Source organism: Acartia tonsa, chromosome 10 (genome assembly GCF_053477335.1).
Source record: "Acartia tonsa isolate MP-2025a chromosome 10, ASM5347733v1, whole genome shotgun sequence".
NCBI lineage: Eukaryota > Metazoa > Arthropoda > Copepoda > Calanoida > Acartiidae > Acartia > Acartia tonsa.
This window is the reverse complement of record NC_137269.1, coordinates 46,654,766-46,675,407: the sequence shown is the minus strand read 5'-3', so window position 1 is coordinate 46,675,407 and position 20,642 is coordinate 46,654,766. Positions and strand designations below refer to the sequence as shown.

General features: G+C 36.2%; 1 protein-coding gene across 3 annotated transcripts in view; it reads left to right on the top strand.

Annotated features, from left to right (window-relative positions):
- Positions 1-20,642, top strand: part of LOC145330181 (lysyl oxidase homolog 2-like) — a 58,736-nt gene that overhangs the window by 23,053 nt on the left and 15,041 nt on the right. For all 3 annotated transcript variants that reach the window (XM_080174780.1, XM_080174779.1, XM_080174777.1), the window contains 9 exons: positions 253-354; positions 1,554-1,593; positions 1,950-2,040; positions 14,063-14,132; positions 17,825-17,865; positions 18,806-18,883; positions 19,380-19,425; positions 20,005-20,122; positions 20,547-20,633. In XM_080174780.1, the coding sequence (XP_080030906.1) occupies positions 253-354; positions 1,554-1,593; positions 1,950-2,040; positions 14,063-14,132; positions 17,825-17,865; positions 18,806-18,883; positions 19,380-19,425; positions 20,005-20,122; positions 20,547-20,633 (673 nt within the window). The remainder of the gene's footprint in view (positions 1-252; positions 355-1,553; positions 1,594-1,949; positions 2,041-14,062; positions 14,133-17,824; positions 17,866-18,805; positions 18,884-19,379; positions 19,426-20,004; positions 20,123-20,546; positions 20,634-20,642) is intronic.

The following is a 20,642-nucleotide window of genomic DNA, read 5'->3' as shown; positions in this document are numbered from 1 at the left end:
ACAGATATATGGTATAGATGTATAAACAGACAACTACCTCTCTTCCTTTTTTCAAAGACCTCTTTCGTCTGCTTCTAAATTATTTTCTGCTACTTGGCTGTGTTAATATAAGCCACACTATTGGTTGATTTTCAATGGCCCAATAGAAGGGTTGCACAAGGCGGCTGCGATGGGGAGATACAGTTATTTCACCCTTTCTCCCTCTAGTGTTTTACTCTAATGTTTGGATAAATGCAAAAAAATTTGTTTTAGGAGAATGAGATCAGCAACAGCATTGATTGTGGGGAGGATGATTGTAGACCCTCCCTTCCTGATGGTTCCATACGTCTTGTGGGGGGTAGGGAGCATAGTGAGGTACACAGATAGATAGATAGATATATAGATAGGTACAAAGATAGATAGATAGATAGACAGACGGACAGATTATGGGGAGGATGATTGTAGACCGTCCCTTCCTGATGGCTCCATCCGTCTTGTGGGGGGTAGGGAGCACAGTAAGGTACACAGATAGATAGATAGATAGGTACATCGATAGATAGATAGATAGATAGATAGATATATAGATAGATAGATAGATAGACAGACAGACAGACAGACAGACAGATAGATAGATAGATAGATAGATAGATAGATAGATAGATAGATAGATAGATAGATAGATAGATAGATAGATAGATAGATAGATAGATAGATAGATAGATAGATAGATAGATAGATAGATAGATAGATAGATAGATAGATAGATAGATAGATAGATAGATAGATAGATAGATAGATAGATAGATAGATAGATAGATAGATAGATAGATAGATAGATAGATAGATAGATAGATAGATAGATAGATAGATAGATAGATAGATAGATAGATAGATAGATAGATAGATAGATAGATAGATAGATAGATAGATAGATAGATAGATAGATAGATAGATAGATAGATAGATAGATAGATAGATAGATAGATAGATAGATAGATAGATAGATAGATAGATAGATAGATAGATAGATAGATAGATAGATAGATAGATAGATAGATAGATAGATAGATAGATAGATAGATAGATAGATAGATAGATAGATAGATAGATAGATAGATAGATAGATAGATAGATAGATAGATAGATAGATAGATAGATAGATAGATAGATAGATAGATAGATAGATAGATAGATAGATAGATAGATAGATAGATAGATAGATAGATAGATAGATAGATAGATAGATAGATAGATAGATAGATAGATAGATAGATAGATAGATAGATAGATAGATAGATAGATAGATAGATAGATAGATAGATAGATAGATAGATAGATAGATAGATAGATAGATAGATAGATAGATAGATAGATAGATAGATAGATAGATAGATAGATAGATAGATAGATAGATAGATAGATAGATAGATAGATAGATAGATAGATAGACAGATAGACAGACAGACAGACAGACAGACAGACAGATAGACACACAGGTAGACACACAGAAAGACAGACAGGCAGACAGATAGATAGATAAAAACAATTAATTATTAACAAACATTTATATTTAGGGAAATCTTGAAATTTATCATCTTGGTATTTGGGGCTCAGGTAAACTTTCCTGTGTGTTTTTCTAGGGGGGACCAGATCAGCTATGAAGACAATAGTAAAACATAAAATTAGTTTTTTTGTTTGTCCATTGATTTTTCGCTAATCACTGAATTGGTAGAGTTCTTCATTTTGGAAAATTTTCTTATAGTTTCTGGGATGATTTCACTAACCTCCCACCCCTAGATATTAAAGGGGTTTTAAAAGCATTGTTAAACTATAAACGAATGTTTTGTTCTGGTTATTGATAATCGATTGTATCATACACGAAAATGATCACCCAGATTCCTAACATATTCAAATCTTACTTGTTAACTCTCAAATTTATAAATTTAATCATTTTTTTGTTTTTTAATTAGTATGTGACGATGAATGGGACAAAAGTGAAGCCGAGATAATCTGTAAGAAATTAGGATTTCCTGGAGCTATTGCTGCTACACATGGATCCAGGTTAAATATTTCCTAAAGCTATTGCTGCTACACATGGATCCAGGTACATTATTTCCTGGAACTATTGCTGCTACACATGGATCCAGGTTAAATATTTCCTAAAGCTATTGCTGCTACACATGGATCCAGGTTAAATATTTCCTAAAGCTATTGCTGCTACACATGGATCCAGGTTAAATATTTCCTAAAGCTATTGCTGCTACACATGGATCCAGGTAAATATTTCCTGTAGCTATCGCTGCTACACATGGATCCAGATGCAATATTTCCTGAAGCTATTGCTGCTACACATGGATCCAGGTTAAATATTTCCTAAAGCTATTGCTGCTACATATGGATCCAGGTACAATATTTCCTGTAGCTATCGCTGCTACACATGGATCCAGATGCAATATTTCCTGAAGCTATTGCTGCTACACATGGATCCAGGTTAAATATTTCCTAAAGCTATTGCTGCTACACATGGATCCAGGTTAAATATTTCCTAAAGCTATTGCTGCTACACATGGATCCAGGTTAAATATTTCCTAAAGCTATTGCTGCTACACATGGATCCAGGTTAAATATTTCCTAAAGCTATTGCTGCTACACATGGATCCAGGTTAAATATTTCCTAAAGCTATTGCTGCTACACATGGATCCAATTCCAGGTTAAATATTTCTTAAATCTATTGCTGCTACACATGGATCCAGGTACAATATATTCTTTAGCTATTGCTACTACACATGGATCCAGATGCAATATTTCCTGAAGCTATTGCTGCTACACATGGATCCAGGTTAAATATTTCCTAAAGCTATTGCTGCTACACATGGATCCAGGTTAAATATTTCCTAAAGCTATTGCTGCTACACATGGATCCAGGTTAAATATTTCCTAAAGCTATTGCTGCTACACATGGATCCAGGTTAAATATTTCCTAAAGCTATTGCTGCTACACATGGATTCAGGTTAAATATTTCCTAAAGCTATTGCTGCTACACATGGATCCAGGTACAATATTTCCAGGGGCTAATGCTGCTACACATGGATCCAGGTTAAATATTTCCTAAAGCTATTGCTGCTACACATGGATCCAGGTACAATATTTCCTAGAGATATTGCTGCTACACATAGATCCAAATACAATATTTCCTGGAGCTATTACTTCTACACGTGGATCCAGATACAATATTTCCTGGAGCTACTGCTACTACAGGAAACTAAGTCATCACACATGTAATGGAGGGGGGGGGGGTAAAGGGGTGATTTCCAGCATAACTTACATTTTTTCATATTCCTTAAAAAAATCTTTGAAACCTCTCTAAATATATCCTTTTTAACTTTTGCCATGGTTTAAAACCTTGGCTTCTAGTTTTTACAAATCAAGTAATTTGAAACATTTTAAAATCAAAATGTAATTTTTTACCTCTAAACCCCCCCTCCCCTCCCTAAAAAAATATATATACATACATGTATATATGAAGCTTGCACGACCTTGATGGCATTATGACCATTTGCTTGATATAAAAACTAGAGCATATTTAGGGAAGGCTTTAGGGTTAACAAGATACATAAATGCCTTTCCTGAAAAGCGGAACTCAATAGGCTCTTTAGCAGTGCTTAAGATATTGTCTTAACCTCTTTTCGAGGAAGCTTTGTGTTTATCAAGATCGAAATTAATTCCTTATTCATTATCCCAAATTAAGCACAAATGTCGTCTTTGTTTGACTTTCCTTTTCTAAAGAAACGCGGCATGGTGTTGTTTATGTTTTGATGCGTCCACGTTCTTTACTTTTGAATAATATGTGAGTGAGTGAAGATATCGGAGAATAAAGTTGGGCCTATCATTGGTCTCATAGTGCGTGAACGACCCTAGTATACCAGGGGCTTTAAACCATAAGAACTTCAGGTAGAATTTGTTTATTTTATTAAAATTGAATGGCGTATAGGACGATTTTATTTAGTTTAAAAGGCTTTAGCCAGCTAAACATGAAACTTTATTATGATTAAATTATTATGTTTTAGTAATTTTTTATGTGCCTTTATTTTTGCATTTAACAATGATTTATTAAACCAAGTAATTTTCCTTTGAAGCCAAAGTACCCAAAGATTCTTTAACCAAAATTTTAAAAGATTTTTTTTAGTGCTCAAAGTTTTAAGTTAACGTATAATATTTTATTCTGTTTATTAATTGATCTTGTAATTTCAGGACTTTGAAATAGTTTGCCTCAATAAATCTATAATCAAACCTGCTGTTGAAACTTGATGGTTCCTGGTATTGGGGGTTTGTGTGTACGTCAAACAAGATCTCTAGAACTTCCCGCTAATTCGGAAGTCACACTCAACCAAAGTGTCATGGTTGAGACAATTTCAAAGTATCTGAAGAATAGGCGTTAGCATTCTTCAAGAGATCAATAGCATCCAGTGATTATTGATGCAAAAAAACTGTGACAATTTTTTCTGTGAAACCTCTCTAAATATATCCTTTTTAACTTTTGCCATGGTTTAAAACCTTGGCTTCTAGTTTTTACAAATCAAGTAATTTGAAACATTTTAAAATCAAAATGTAATTTTTTACCTCTAAACCCCCCCTCCCCTCCCTAAAAAAATATATATACATACATGTATATATGAAGCTTGCACGACCTTGATGGCATTATGACCATTTGCTTGATATAAAAACTAGGGTTGGGCCGGATATTTTTTTGGCCGGATACCGGATACCGGATATCCGGCTGATTTCAAATGCCGGATATCCGGTATCCGGTAAACGCCGGATATCCGGTTATCCGGCCAAATCACCGGATATCCGGCCGGATAACCGGCCAAATTACTACATATTAAAGTATCAAAAAAGAATATAGTCCCTTTCGTGGCAACGCACCTTAAGGGGCGATTCGTTGTATTTTTAAAATTGCTTTTAATAGGTTATTTTAGGTAAGGTTAGGTGATTGCCCCGCAGGGTTAAGCAATTGGCCCCGCAAGGTTAGAGTCATCCGCAAGGGCCTAGAAATAGGAGGAAAGCTAATGTGAAAAATGTGAATAATCGCTCCTTAAGGGGCGTTGCCATGAAAGGGACTATACCCGCAAAAAAAATTCTTCATAAACTGGTGTTTTATATTAAATTAAATAACTTAAAACCTTACAACGACTTTTTTTTATAAAAACTAAACAGCTTAAAACCACCCTGGGACCTATAAGAAACTTCACTCTAAAGGAGAACCATATCGGTTCATCGGTTAGCAAGATCCTTCGATACAGACAAAAGAAGCTTACTACTTTATATAATAGGAGAAAATTAAAACTTAAAAATTAAGTAACTATTAAATGATCTTTCTTCTTAGCAAATAAATCTAATGAACTATTACTACCATCAATCTGTAATATCAACCCCTAACGGTTGGAGGATGGGCGGGGATGTGGCGTTGAATGCCTGCCCCCCCCCCCCCATCTATTCTATCCCATCTTCTGTGTATAAAAGGTAGAGGGCTATAACTGAGTGACTTTCGAAATATGTGTATTACACATAACTGAGAGTTGAAATTGTTTTTAATAACTCCTTCCTGGCGGGCACAGGATGCCAGCAAATCTCGTAAGGTCATTCAGGTAAAAAGTAAAAATAATTTTTACTTATACAAAGCATTTCATGTTATCTAATACTAAAATATCCTATAGTCGTACATCGTCATATGTAATATAAGTGTTCAAGTGGATATCAGGTTCCAGGTATAATCCTGCAAGTCCTGAACCTCCAGGTCTCCAAAAATCTTTAAACGGTTCCTGTGACCGCAATTTTTTACTTGAAGATTTCAAATTTTATATTTTTTATATATCTTCATGACATATTACAATTTCATAAAATCCGTCGGTTTGCGTCTGGCAGGTACTGCTGCAACCGCCAAAATTTATGTTTTGAGATTTCTAATATAAAATTTACTTAAAGATAAACATATTTAGAAAAAAAATTGTTCTTCTAGCTTCAATAATAAGAAAATTACAGCCATTTCAGATAAAAAACAGAGATTTTTGTTGTAAAATATAAAATATTATATTGCCGGATATCCGGCCGGATAGTTTCAATATCCGGTATCCGGCCGGATATTGAAAATGGCCGGATATCCGGCCGGATATCCGGCCGCACCGGATATCCGGCCCAACCCTAATAAAAACTAGAGCATATTTAGGGAAGGCTTTAGGGTTAACAAGATACATAAATGCCTTTCCTGAAAAGCGGAACTCAATAGGCTCTTTAGCAGTGCTTAAGATATTGTCTTAACCTCTTTTCGAGGAAGCTTTGTGTTTATCAAGATCGAAATTAATTCCTTATTCATTATCCCAAATTAAGCACAAATGTCGTCTTTGTTTGACTTTCCTTTTCTAAAGAAACGTGGCATGGTGTTGTTTATGTTTTGATGCATCCACGTTCTTTACTTTTGAATAATATGTGAGTGAGTGAAGATTTCGGAGAATAAAGTTGGGCCTATCATTGGTCTCATAGTGCGTGAACGACCCTAGTATACCAGGGGCTTTAAACCATAAGAACTTCAGGTAGAATTTGTTTATTTTATTAAAATTGAATGGCGTATAGGACGATTTTATTTAGTTTAAAAGGCTTTAGCCAGCTAAACATGAAACTTTATTATGATTAAATTATTATGTTTTAGTAATTTTTTATGTGCCTTTATTTTTGCATTTAACAATGATTTATTAAACCAAGTAATTTTCCTTTGAAGCCAAAGTACCCAAAGATTCTTTAACCAAAAGATAAAAAGATTTTTTTTAGTGCTCAAAGTTTTAAGTTAACGTATAATATTTTATTCTGTTTATTAATTGATCTTGTAATTTCAGGACTTTGAAATAGTTTGCCTCAATAAATCTATAATCAAACCTGCTGTTGAAACTTGATGGTTCCTGGTATTGGGGGTTTGTGTGTACGTCAAACAAGATCTCTAGAACTTTCCGCTAATTCGGAAGTCACACTCAACCAAAGTGTCATGGTTGAGACAATTTCTAAGTATCTGAAGAATAGGCGCTAGCATTCTTCAAGAGATCAATAGCATCCAGTGATTATTGATGCAAAAAAACTGTGACAATTTTTTCTGTGAAATAAGTACCTAGTGAATCAATATGCCACTAACCAAAAAGCAGAAAATTGAGCGTGCTATCGCTATTGGCAGTGAAAGGCTAGAAGTGTTTGATGAACAGTTAAAAGTGTTTTATGACAATCTAAAAGCCTGCCAAAGTTTTAGTTCATGTGAAAATGTGAATTTAAAATCAATTCGTGACATTTTTAGTGAGGTCAAGGACCAATCTGACCTAATAAAAAGTCTAAAACCTGCCGTGGAGACTAGTGAGTTGCGCGAGTTCAAGCGTGATTTGGATGAAGCTAGTGAACAGAAAACTGTTGCAGATAAAGTTTATGCGTCGTTGGAGCAGTGTACGAAAATTCTTCACTGGCTTGACAATGATTCAGACAACGCGAGGTCGAGCACTGTCGCCAGGAACCTCGACGTCATTGAGAAGGTGATGATGGATATGGGAGTGCTCAAGATTTCCATGGAGTTGCGCCAAGAAGTACGTGATATGTACTGAAGGCTTAGAGAGATGGAACGTCGTTCATCTAACTTGGATGAGAGTGGGACACCTGCCATACTCTCCAGAAGTATGTCTGCCGTGGATATTCGGAGTTCCAACCCGCAGTATGGGCGCTGGGACAACAGTTTGTTGCCGTCCTTTGACGGTACTGACATGGATTACTCCAACTTTAAACAGGTCTTTAAAGATCTGTGCGCTGGTTACATGGAGAAGGTGATAACCAACCCGGAGCTACGCAAGCAAGTGTCAGCGATTAGAGATCATAATGAACAATGGTTGTTTTTGGATCAGATGTTTTTATCAAACACCCGCCGGTTCATGAAGATTTTAACTAAGCTAAACAAGATGAAACCTGTGGATAAACCTGTGGACGTGGTCAGTGCAATTGCTACATTAAAGAGCACCATGCAGGAAGTAGAAGCCATTGTTGGTTCTGAAGCTAAGGATTACCACCACCTAACTCTTATTCATATTTTCAAAGACAAATGTCCAGATGCCCTGAGAGAGAAAATTATGATGGAGCTAGGTAGCATGAACCTACCAGACATCAAGAAGATTGTAGAACTGCTGGAGAGGACAAGGGGAGCAATGTTGGCTGGTGATATGTCCTATGACACTAGCGCCGGCAAGAGAAATCATGACAGAGCTGCCGCCGCGCAAGTATCTGGCCGCAGCGACAATAAAAATGGAAAGGCTGGAAAGGACAAGACTTCCAAGTGGAACAGTACATGTCCTGTTGAAAGCTGCAAGGAGAAACATCCGATTTTCTGTTGCCTCACGTTTAAGAAGATGGATGTGGTTGACCGAAAAAAAGTTGTCCAGCAGAAGAAGTTGTGTGAACTCTGCCTGTGTGATGGCCATGCTGCTGACAAGTGTAATAAATCGGATAAGCTTGGTGTTTGTGGCACCAATAATTGCGACAGATATCATAGCAGGTTGCTCCATGTGGCTAGTGCTGGTGTGAATACAGTCTACAAGTAAAGTTCTGCACCCAGCCCCTGTACCTTCTTACTTCAGTTAGTTCCTGTTGTAGCACCTGGCGGCGGCGCCTGCCACGCCACCGTCATGTTTGACTCCGGTGCAAATTTGCCACTTGTGTATACCTATGATATGTATGTGCAGGTATTCAATGACGCCATCGCCAGAGGCGTTTTTCAAAAAGCAACGCCTGAAGAATTGAAGTATGAAGGGCCTAAGTCTTGTTCATCAATAGTGGTTGCTTTCAAGGAGGATTCAAGTTCCACACCCATGAGATTGTGTGCAAATAGTTCTCTGACGTTCAAGGGTACCAGTTTTAATCACATAATGCTGGGAGGTCCGCCGCCAATGCAGAAGATTTTTTATCATTTGTTGCTTTTCCGCAGTTATAAGGTTGGTTTAACCGCAGACATTTCCAAGTTTTATAACTCCATCCTGGCCACAGAGTTTGACAGCCAGATGAAGAGAGTCTTATTTTCCCCGACGCCAGACGGTCCACTTGAAATTTACCTGACTAAAGTGGTGAATTTTGGCGAGCTGGCCGCCGGGAATCTGGCAGTTACAGCCCTGAAGTTGACGTCCCGCCTGTTTGGCGGACAGAGTGAAGCAGAGGTCAAGGAGATGTATGGAGAGGGACAGATAAATGGTAGTGATATTGTTGCAAAACCTGAATTATGGAAGGAGCCAGAAATACCTACCTACCCCGAGGAAAATTTCAAGTTACCTCAGATTCCAGTTGCAGTCAAGCTTGAGAAGCACAGCTTCATAGATGATGTTATTTTGGGGGCAGGATCTGTGCCAGAAGCCAAGGAGATGATGAAAGAAGCCGACAGAATTATCAGCAAAGGTAGTTTTTCCTTCAAACAAGTCATTTATTCTGGTGATGATTGCCAGCCAACCAAGGTTCTTGGGCTGATATGGAAGCCAGCCACTGATGTGTTATCCATCGCCACGAGAGTCAACCAAGATGGTAAAGTCAAGGGAAAGAAGGTGAAAGAGGATGCTGATTTGTACAACCTCCAGGGCGCCTTGGACGAGAATCTGACAAAGAAGATGGTCCACAGGTTCGCCGCCCAGACCTTCGACCCGCTCGGGCTTTGCAGCCCTATCCTGTTGAGAATTAAACTTGTCCTGCGGAAAACATGTTTGCTGAATTTGGGCTGGCAAGATTTCATTCCAAAAAGTCTACGGGATGAACTTGTTAAGTCACTGGAGGACAGAGCTGAGGTCACTAAATTGGAGTTTGACCGTTGTGTGGTCCCGGAGGAACCAACTGGCCTTCCATCCTTGATGATGTTTTCGGATGGGTCATCAGAGGCCTATGCATGTATGGCATATTTGAGGTGGCCTACTAGGCAAGGGTTTGAAACGTTCCTGCTAGCCACCAAGTCAAGAGTTGCGCCGGTCAAGACTGAATCAATTCCACGCCTTGAATTGATGAGTTGCCAGATGTCCACCAGGTTGTCAAAGTCCATCAGAGATGCCCTGCCCTTTGATGTTATCAGAGTGATGTATTTTACTGATTCATCGTGTGTTCTATCACAAATTGTTTCCAACAGTGCCATGTTGAACACATTTAATTCTCATCGCATTGGAGAAATCCAATCTGCAACCAACAAGGATGACTGGAGGTGGATCCCTGGGACACACAATGTTGCAGATTTGGGCACCAGAAGCACCTGCAAGGTATCAGATTTGGGTCCAGGTTCCAGGTACAGATTGGACCCAGAATGGTTGCGCCAGGATGAAAGTGCGTGGCCGGTGAAAACTGCCGAGCAAGTCAAGCAGGATTTACCACCAGAGGAGTTAAATACCAAGATGGTTAAGTTGTGTTCAATGAAAGTTACCGGAGAAGCCGCTAAAGATGTCTTTAGGTTCAAGCACAGGAGGTCATTCGGACAGGCCAAGCGTATTATGGCAGCTGTCCTGCAAGTGTCGAATACCTGGTTGAAGAAGCTGAAGAGCAGACAAGAAGGCAAGACTACAGCCGCTGGTAGTCATGTAGCAGCCGCAGATTCTGTGTACAAGCCGTGTTTGTACAATTTTATGGCGGCGGCGGAACTTTTCATTGTGTCATGTAGCCAACAGGATGAATGGACAAATGACGCTAAAGGCAATTATTCGTCATTGAATCCATTGGTGCATGAAGTATCCTTGACCTGGCCTGTCGTTGGTCCCGGAGGTAAATATGTGACCAGGGAGATGCGTATTCTGAAAATGGTTGGTCGTGGCGAGCCCGTCATTGACGCCATTACTGGTGGCCGTAAAATGCTCTTTGAAGACATGCCAGGTTTAGTAATTTTGGAGCCTGGTAATTGGTTAGCTTCTGTCATTATGAGAGAGGCGCATGTTGAGCTTCATTCTGGTGTCTGTGGAACGTTAGCTGAGAGCCGCCGTTGGTGCTGGATTGTGAAGGCAAGAAGGTTGTCCATCATGGAAGTGAAGAAGTGTTGGCCCTGCAGTGTTGAGAGGGCCAAGGAATGTCGTACTACCATGAAGGATGTTTTACCTGACAAGTTGGTTCCGAGCAGGCCATTTGAAGCTGTGCAAGTTGACCTTATGGGACTGCTGGTTATGAGGAGAGCTACCGCCAAAACGAGGAGTCAGACAGCAACGAAGAAGGTGTGGGTGTTCGTGGTAGTCTGCAGGTTCTCGGGAGCGCTGTGGCTGGATGCCTTGGAGAAGTATGATACCAGCAGTATCCTGTTGTCCCTGCGCAAGTTGGAGGCTGTTCATTGTCTGCCGAAGGTTATAGTAAGTGACATGGGCACACAATTATCCGCTGCTCGCAAGGTTTTAGAGCAGAAGTTGGGCAGCCAGGTAGAGTTTTCTTGGTCCCAGATTCCAGCCCGTGCCCACCATTTTATTGGGCAAGCTGAGAAAATGGTGGGATTAACCAAGAGATTGCTGTCCAAGAAGTTGGTGAATAGTTCTGTTAATTTTAATGAGCTCCTGGTGCTGTTGGCAGAGGTTAGCAAGTTAATGAATAGCAGACCATTGACGATAAAAGCTGCGAATGACGTGGAGAATTGGCGGCTGATTACCCCTGGCCAGCTGCTGGGAAATGTAGACCGCCAGCGGTTGTGCAATGTAGCGATGAAACCAGAGGACCAAATTTCCTCCAGGTTGAAGTTGTTAGAAGATTTGTCTGCCCAGTTTTGGACTTCCTACTGCCAGGAGATTTTGCCGAAGATATTAAGGATGTCCAAGTGGAAAGATGAAATGGCGGAGCCGCTAGCTGACGAAGATGTAGTGCTGGTTACGAGTACAAATCCGTTGATGAGATGTCTGCGGATGGGCCGTGTGACGAGGATTGAGGATGGGAGAAAGACTGCAAGAGTCTTGTTCAGGCTGACAGATAAATCTCCCCTGGAAGAACATGCTGTATCAGTCAGGCAGTTATTAAAAATTATGATTAATAATTGATTCTTATTTTATGGAAATTGAGATTTTTTTTTAGTAAAAAAGCCACATTTTCATATGCCTATTTTTTTTGCCTGAAATAAGAATCAAGCAAAATGCGATTAATTTTTATTCTATTTCATATGCTCAAATTTAATTTTATTGAGTTTAATTTCTTTTCAAAAGTACAATTCATTATAAAACTTACCTGAAAAGTTTACCAAAAAAGAATAAATGTGTCGAGGTTGCGTGATTCGATATTTATTCTAAGAAAAAATCAAGTTTTTTTTTAGCAGATTTTTTTTAAAATTACATATGAATTTCAATCAAGTAAAACATTTTTATTCAGATCAAGGAATGATTGAAAATTCATATTTAAATTCTCATTTTTTTTACAAAGAAAAATTGGTATTTTTTTCATAATTTTGATGAAAATTCTAACAAAATATTATTATTATTTTGCTATTATCTAAGTATTGAAAAGTTTTATTGTTGATTAAGATAGTTACAGTTCTTATTCATTAAGTTTGAAAAACTTTCTGCCCAAGGATTTTGAAAATTTTTTCTTACTACTCTTTTGATGCTTAACAAATTTAGTTTTAAGTACCTATAAATCTTAATTTTCTTGTCTAAGATTTATTTCGTTTTATATTCTTACCATTATTTGTTTACATTTCAACCAGATTTCGTAGGTACTTATTGATTTATTAAATGATTTATTACCTATTGATTATGAAATGATTATTTACCAGTATAAGTTGTTATATTATAACATCATGATTAATAGGATTATCCATTTTAGGATTTGTGTATGTGATCTTGTGAGTGTCATGTGCCTGGAATATTGTATGGTACAAACCAATCCCCATCCTTCTATCCTAAAATGTGAGGTATTATGAGTCCTAGTGAGGAGTATAATATTGTGTATGCATTTCACGGGGTTTCATTTAGTTAGGAGCAAAAATTGTCATGTTTTTCGGGATGTGGCCATTCTCATGTGATTATGGTGAGTTGAGTTTAGTGAGAAATGTTGCTAGTGCTCAGCGCAAAAAAACCTTGAATCTCGTTAAGGAAGTTAATTTGACTTTCAAACGGGGGGTGTGTCTTAACCTCTTTTCGAGGAAGCTTTGTGTTTATCAAGATCGAAATTAATTCCTTATTCATTATCCCAAATTAAGCGCAAATGTCATCTTTGTTTGACTTTCCTTTTCTAAAGAAACGCGGCATGGTGTTGTTTATGTTTTGATGCGTCCACGTTCTTTACTTTTGAATAATATGTGAGTGAGTGAAGATTTCGGAGAATAAAGTTGGGCCTATCATTGGTCTCATAGTGCGTGAACGACCCTAGTATACCAGGGGCTTTAAACCATAAGAACTTCAGGTAGAATTTGTTTATTTTATTAAAATTGAATGGTGTATAGGACGATTTTATTTAGTTTAAAAGGCTTTAGCCAGCTAAACATGAAACTTTATTATGATTAAATTATTATGTTTTAGTAATTTTTTATGTGCCTTTATTTTTGCATTTAACAATGATTTATTAAACCAAGTAATTTTCCTTTGAAGCCAAAGTACCCAAAGATTCTTTAACCAAAAGATAAAAAGATTTTTTTTAGTGCTCAAAGTTTTAAGTTAACGTATAATATTTTATTCTGTTTATTAATTGATCTTGTAATTTCAGGACTTTGAAATAGTTTGCCTCAATAAATCTATAATCAAACCTGCTGTTGAAACTTGATGGTTCCTGGTATTGGGGGTTTGTGTGTACGTCAAACAAGATCTCTAGAACTTCCTGCTAATTCGGAAGTCACACTCAACCAAAGTGTCATGGTTGAGACAGAAATTATGATAATTAAATGGGAAGATTTACTTAATATATATTTTGTGCGTAAATAAGAAATCATTCATAAAATATATCTCATATTTTATTAAAAAACTAATAAAATATTAATAGATAGTTTTCTATGTAATAAAAGGAAAGTTTAGTTTATGATTAAATTATAAGTAAAATATGATTATGATTTTTCGCAATATTTAAAATTTTATTTTATTTTATTGTTTTAGATATGGTTATGGACTATCAACTACGTGGATGGATAATGTTTACTGTTATGGAACTGAAAAGCATATTACAGTAAGCATTTGTTTCAAAGCGCAGCTTCTTTATAATTAGGGTCTATGTACATCTATTCGTTTAAAGTTATCTTTTTTAATAGGTCTATTAGGAAAGTAAAAAAATGGTTGCAAGTTTTTTTTTAAATTTTATTTGTTATAGAAGTAATATGTTCTTGCTAACCAGTAAACTGATGTGGTTCTCTTTTGTAGTGTAGCTTCATATAGGTCCGGGAAGGTTCATAACTATACCGGGGGTCGGTTACCACAAACCTTCCTAGAGAAATCTCCCTTAGAAAGTCCTTCTCCCCCGAAATTGAATAAAAATTTTACGTGGTTGGGGGGTTGAACTTCCCCCCAACCCACGTCTAATGCCTCTAGAGGCCTCTTTAATTTAGGACCTATTTGAAGTTTCTATTAAGTGTAATTGCAGAACTCAGTCGGTTCAGTGGTTAGCGAAATTTAACCCACAAACCACAAACAAACAAAAACCTTAAACCTTTTATTTATAGGATAGTATTTTAAAAACATATATAATCAATCATTTTAACGTATGAGTTTTTTTTGTAAATATTCGTATGAAAAATAAAATAGAAAAATTTTGTAAGAAGCCATTTCAATATTTAAAATTCTAATAAATATATCCTTACATAATTCCAATTTTCTTATGGATTCAGTATTCTCATATTTTCAAATACGCAAAACTAGGATGATTTTTTACATGGGTAGCAAATCAATATTACAAATTTTGTGTAGAACTATAGTTACACAAGGAAGGTACATTCTCACACTGAGAAATAGTAATGTGTAGTTATGTAGAAATTATCGTATTTTTTATTTTATCCAGAAAATCTTAAAATTGACAAACTTCCACGGTAAAAATTGGGGAACTTCTTTTCGAGGATGTTTTACCTTTTTTTCTAAACATTTTCTTCTAGCCTCCATAGGAAATATTTTATCTTACAAAAAAAATCTACACAATTCATAAAACAGTTTATAATACCAAACCCAAAGCCGAACAGTATCTGTTCATTTCCGTTAAGAAACTTAGACCGGCGGACGTAGGAACTTGGAAACGGACGTACGACCAGACTCTAATTGAAGAATTGCTGCGCAATTAAAAAATCTAGCCTCTGGGAAATATAACATTTTATGAAAATTGTAACTAATGGAGTTTATAAAATAGAGTTTTTTTGTGTGTAAATCATTCTAGCGTCCTGATTTTACATTTAACTGAATTTTTTTTTGTAATTCAGCAGGTAATCTATTTATAGGCTTTTACTAATTTTTGGTGATATAGTTTAAATCAAATATTGCTTTACTTTATTTTAAGATAGTAATCAAAGGGGCTCTTTATTCGAAGGAGTAGGTAGGGGGTTCAATTAACCACCAAAGACCTAAATTAGAAATAAAATAGCCTTAAACCATCCTGACACCAATGTGAAGTTTCCTAAAAATGGAGAACTCAAACGGTTAAGTGGTTATTGAAATCTTAACTTCTAAGAATCCTTACTACTTTTTATAATAAGATTTTTGAAACGACAAATATAATTTCAGAAGAAACTTTTCTCGTATTCATTCGAATCCGGTGGATAGGAACCGGTTCTCATCCATTCGAAAAAACTATGTCTAGCATCGTATTATATCCAGTTTTCTACAAAAATAATAAATATGCACAAGTTTTTAATGCCTTAACCTTAATCTTGGGGCTAAAAAACTGGTTTCATTTTTATATTCGCAGAAAACTGATTATAATACGATGCGATATAACTATTTTCTCTCCATATTTATTACTCCAAGTAAAATTTTGCCGTCAAAACAGTTTATAAGTTATTCATGTGGTATGAAACTGAGTATTTTATGTTTTCGTCAGGGTTCGGCAGCTGTTGCAGCAGTTTGTATGGGTACAGGATAGGAGCGCTGGAAAGTGTCATGTGTGACGTCATAAAAATAAGTCAAAAAGGAGGGATGAGAGGAGAAATAGGAAAGGAAACCCCTAAATAAGAGGTGGATTTAGATATATTTTTATGACGTCACATATGACACTTTCCAACGCCTCTGCATCGGAAAACAATCTCCTCTAAGAGGAGGAAGGGGGTTATTGTGGTTGCTTATCAATTTAAAGGAATCACCATCTTCAGTTATTTTATGACACTCCGCCGACCATTTGTCATTTTTTTCATTCAGTCGACATTTTTATCAATTGGCCGAAATGATCTACCTAACTAAAGAAAAAAACAGTATTTATCAATTTTCCATCAGTCAATCGTCCTTGGAAAAATCTTTAGGTTCTGACACTTGCTCTTTACATGGACGGCTGCCGAGCCCGGTTTTCCATGTTACAATCATGAAATAAGAAATAACTTTCATCTTGTAATAGTTTCAATGACGTAGGACTAGTTTCATATATTTTATACTCAAAATATCACTTGGAATTATTAACTAACAAGGATAAAACCTTAATTCCATAAGTACCGAAGCACATAAAATTCAGTGATTTACAAACAGACAAAGTGAATTATAAAGAAAATGTGCAGTGGGTATTAAAAGAGCGAAAAAAAAACAAGAAATATGAATAGAAGATAGAAAATGATAGAAAATCACAAAACCTTCATAAAAGTATTTATAGTATAAAGTTGCATTAGTGACGAATAGGCAGTCTAAGTAAATTGAATATTGGATGCTCTATGGGAAAGGGTATCTGCACACAAAAATATACAATAAATCTTAAATAACAGCCGATTGGCCGAGTAAATGTTTCCAAAGTATTACGGACTGATGGATAGACTAACAGACAGGCGGACAAAAATGAATTTATAATAACAAATTACAGGCCTTCTACAAAATCTGATTTTGAAAGATATAGCTATAAATATATTTATATCTTTTCAAATAGAGGCCCTTAATATACCAATGATTAATCCACATTAAAAATATTATTTTCATTTATTACTCAAGATTAAAATCAACCATTAAGTAATGGTAATAATCTGTCAAAAATTGATAGATACAATTTAAAGCGACCATGTTTTTCTGTCCTCTTAGAATAGCTTTTTTGATTTAATAATTACGAGCGGCTGCGCCCCTAGCATCTAGGGGCTCTATATTTTAAGGGATATGGAAGATCAGAAGAAAAAAAACTTAAAACCATACCCATACTTGTTTGTATAAATTAAAAAGCATAAAACTATCTTAGAACCTTTAAGAAGCTTCACTGTGAAGGAGAACCAATTTGGTTGAGCGGTTAGCGATCTTCTACGCTACAGACAAAAAAGCTTTCTACTTTTGTTAGTTTAACATTAGCAACGCATTTAATATTAACTTCTGATCATGATAAAAATCAGATTTAAACGAATAAATGAAAATTTTCTTGTCCTATAAAAAGTTTAAATGTTCATTCATTGGAATTTTCAATATTGAACACAGTAGCAAGAAAAGTTTTGAAATAACGTTTACTTTAGATAAAAGGATAAAAGTGTTTTAGCAGGGCTCGGCAGCAGCTTCTAAACCTCAAATTTAAACCTGTTTGAATGCTTTAAAATATTTTTGAAAAGAAAGTTGCAATATTTAGGTCAGGTTTAGACTTTCAGTTGTTTTTCTGAATTTTATAAGGTTGATTTCTCTGAGGCATACAGGCGGCTGCCGAGCCCTGGTTTTTAGCATCGTTGCTACTCTATTATTTTCATTGTCGGTATGTAATGCATTTTTATTTAGGACTGTAGATTTGACGGTTGGGGTATCCACGATTGTGACAGGTAATTTAATTGTTTGTGTATGTCTGTCTATTGTTTGGCCTATCTATAAATATAATCTTGTCCGATTTTAATTAGTAGTTCAGATAACTAATTTTCCATTGGCTACGAAACCGATTAATTTCTGCTAGAATAGATACAGTTCTGAGTCATACTGATAAACCTTGTATCGTATTGTATTAAGTTCAATTTTTCTACGATAATAATATTTTTTTTTATTTTCCGAGTTTTTTCTTTTTAATCTGCGGAAATCTGCCTATAATACGATGCGATATATGTAATGCGGATCTTGGACAAAGTAGTCCCGGACAAAGTAGCTTCAAACAAAGTGGCCTCAGACAAAGTAGCTTCTAGGACAAAGAAGCCTCGGACAAAGTAGCCTCTACTGTTAATAAAGGACATGGCCGCAGTGCTCGGCCCCCTGGCCTGCCTAGTCGCGGGCGCTAGGCCCCCTAGCCTAGAACCTAACATTACCTAACCTAAAAATTGTAAAAATCTACCAACCACTTTTTTTTTGTAAAATATACGAATATCTAAACCACCTATGTATTAACAGTTGAGGCTATTTTTCTTAAGTAAATGTCCTGAGGCTAATATAGGTTAGGTTAGGTTATAGGCTAGGTGACCGAGCGCCTGCGGATAGGCAGGCCAGTGGGCCGAGCGCTGCGGCCATGACCTATATTAACAGTGGAGGCTACTTGCCTTAGAAGACTAATTTAAGTAAATGTCCCAAGGCTACTTTCTCCAGAAGCTACTTTGTCCGAGGCTACTTTATCCAAGATCCTGTAATACTATTCCTCAGTTGTTTTACTTAACTTTTTAAAAAAATGTTCTAGATTAAGCTTTAAAATGAAGTACCATTTTGAAGCATTTAGATTTAATCACTCTATTTTGATCAATCACCCTCTATATGATTTAAGGGTCAAAATGTTTATATAATTAGGAGTGAAGCTGCTGGTGTGAGATGTAAGCCACTGCCTCCACCCACAACTACTACCACTACAACCACACCGAGACCAAAGTAAGAGAAAATCGCTGGAAAGTGTCATGTGTGACGTCATAAAAATACGTTTAAAATGGAGGGATGAGAGAAGTAGGAAAGGAAATCCCTAAACAAGAGATGTATTTTGACGTACTTTTGTGACGTCTCACATAACACTTTTCAGTAATAGATTGTAAAAGACAAGGACAATCTTATTACATGAAGTAATAAGGATTATTTGTTCTCTGTTAAGATATATGTGACCAGTGAACCAATCGTGTTCTTAATCTCAGGAAGATGCATATGTCTATGGGGATGGTTTTAGTGAGGCAATCCTAAATATAAATTTCTGAACGATTTCAAACTAATTGTTTTTATGGCCTTTGAAGAGCCCTTGTGTGCGAGAGGGGCAAAGGCACTAGTTACGTAAATAGCAGAGAACAGAAAATTATAAAACCAACCAAAATTCTTAATTTCAAGCTTAATTTGTTTTAATCTAAAATGACACATTGGCCTAAATGTGAAAAATGTTTAGGTTTCCGATTGATAGTGTTGCAAAAGATGTAAATATCAGACTTGTGGTAAGTTTTTTTTTGCAATTTTTATTCTTGTTTATTTAACTAGCGGCTTAGCCCCTATCTTCTAGGGGTTTTGCCCCAAGCGGTAATTTTAAAAAATAATGAAAATAAAAATTAAATAAAAATAAAAAATTTTAGGTGTGCTCACTAATTTTTTTTAAAATCAAATTGAGGGGGATTTTTTTGTTTTTTGGGGGGTTGGGGGTGTCCCACCCCCCAAGAAAATAGCCTAAAACCACCACAGGACCAGTAGGTATATTGTCTGAAGAGTTTAATCCGATCGGTTCAGTGGTTACCGAGATATTAAGGGACAGACGGACATCATTCTGCTTTGTATCATAGATTGCGAGTTTAATATGCCACTAAAGCGAGTATGTATAAGTTAGATGCCTTAGTGAGAGGGTAGTCAAGACTAAAAGTCGATATCTCATATCTCCCACGGTGGCACTCTAAAGTCAAACCGAAAAAGGGCGATAGGGGCGGTGTTTCCAAACCAACTATAGCCTAAAAATATTCTTATAGCTTATTATAGCTGAACATTTAAAATAAATTTTTTTTAAATATTTCAAAAATTCAATTTAGGGAGGTAGAATACCCGAGGAGGGTCGTCTTGAGCTGAGTTTTGATGGGGGCGAGTGGGGCGTCATCTGTGGAGATGGGTGGGGGGTCAGAGAAGCCATGGTGGCCTGCAGACAACTAGGTAATTATTATCAGACAAGCATCCTGCTACTTTCATATAAGGATAATATTTTTAAAACAAGCATGAAAAACAACAATAAAATCAGACGGTAGCACAAACTAACATTAACAACTATAGTATAAACAAAATTGTATGTAAATTTGTTGCAAATTTTTTAAATAAAGGAAACTATTTAAGGACATTATTACATTATTAAGACATCATTGCAGAGATGCTTCGCTTATATTATTGTACCTTGTTGTCTTAGATGAATAGGATAATTATATCATAAAAATTTATTAAAAAATTTTGTACGGACTTTCTGGAAACAATCACAGAGTTCCTACAATTACCTTAATGTCAAGTTTGAAATTGATAGGACAATACTTCCTTCTGAAGCATTAAAATGCACTAATAGCATAAGATAAATTTTTCAATGTTTTAGGAATGAATTATTTAGCCTCTGCCTTTGCTACAGATATTTTTGGAGGATCCAACATGACCAGAGTTATTAGTGGAATCCAATGCAAAGGTAAACTAA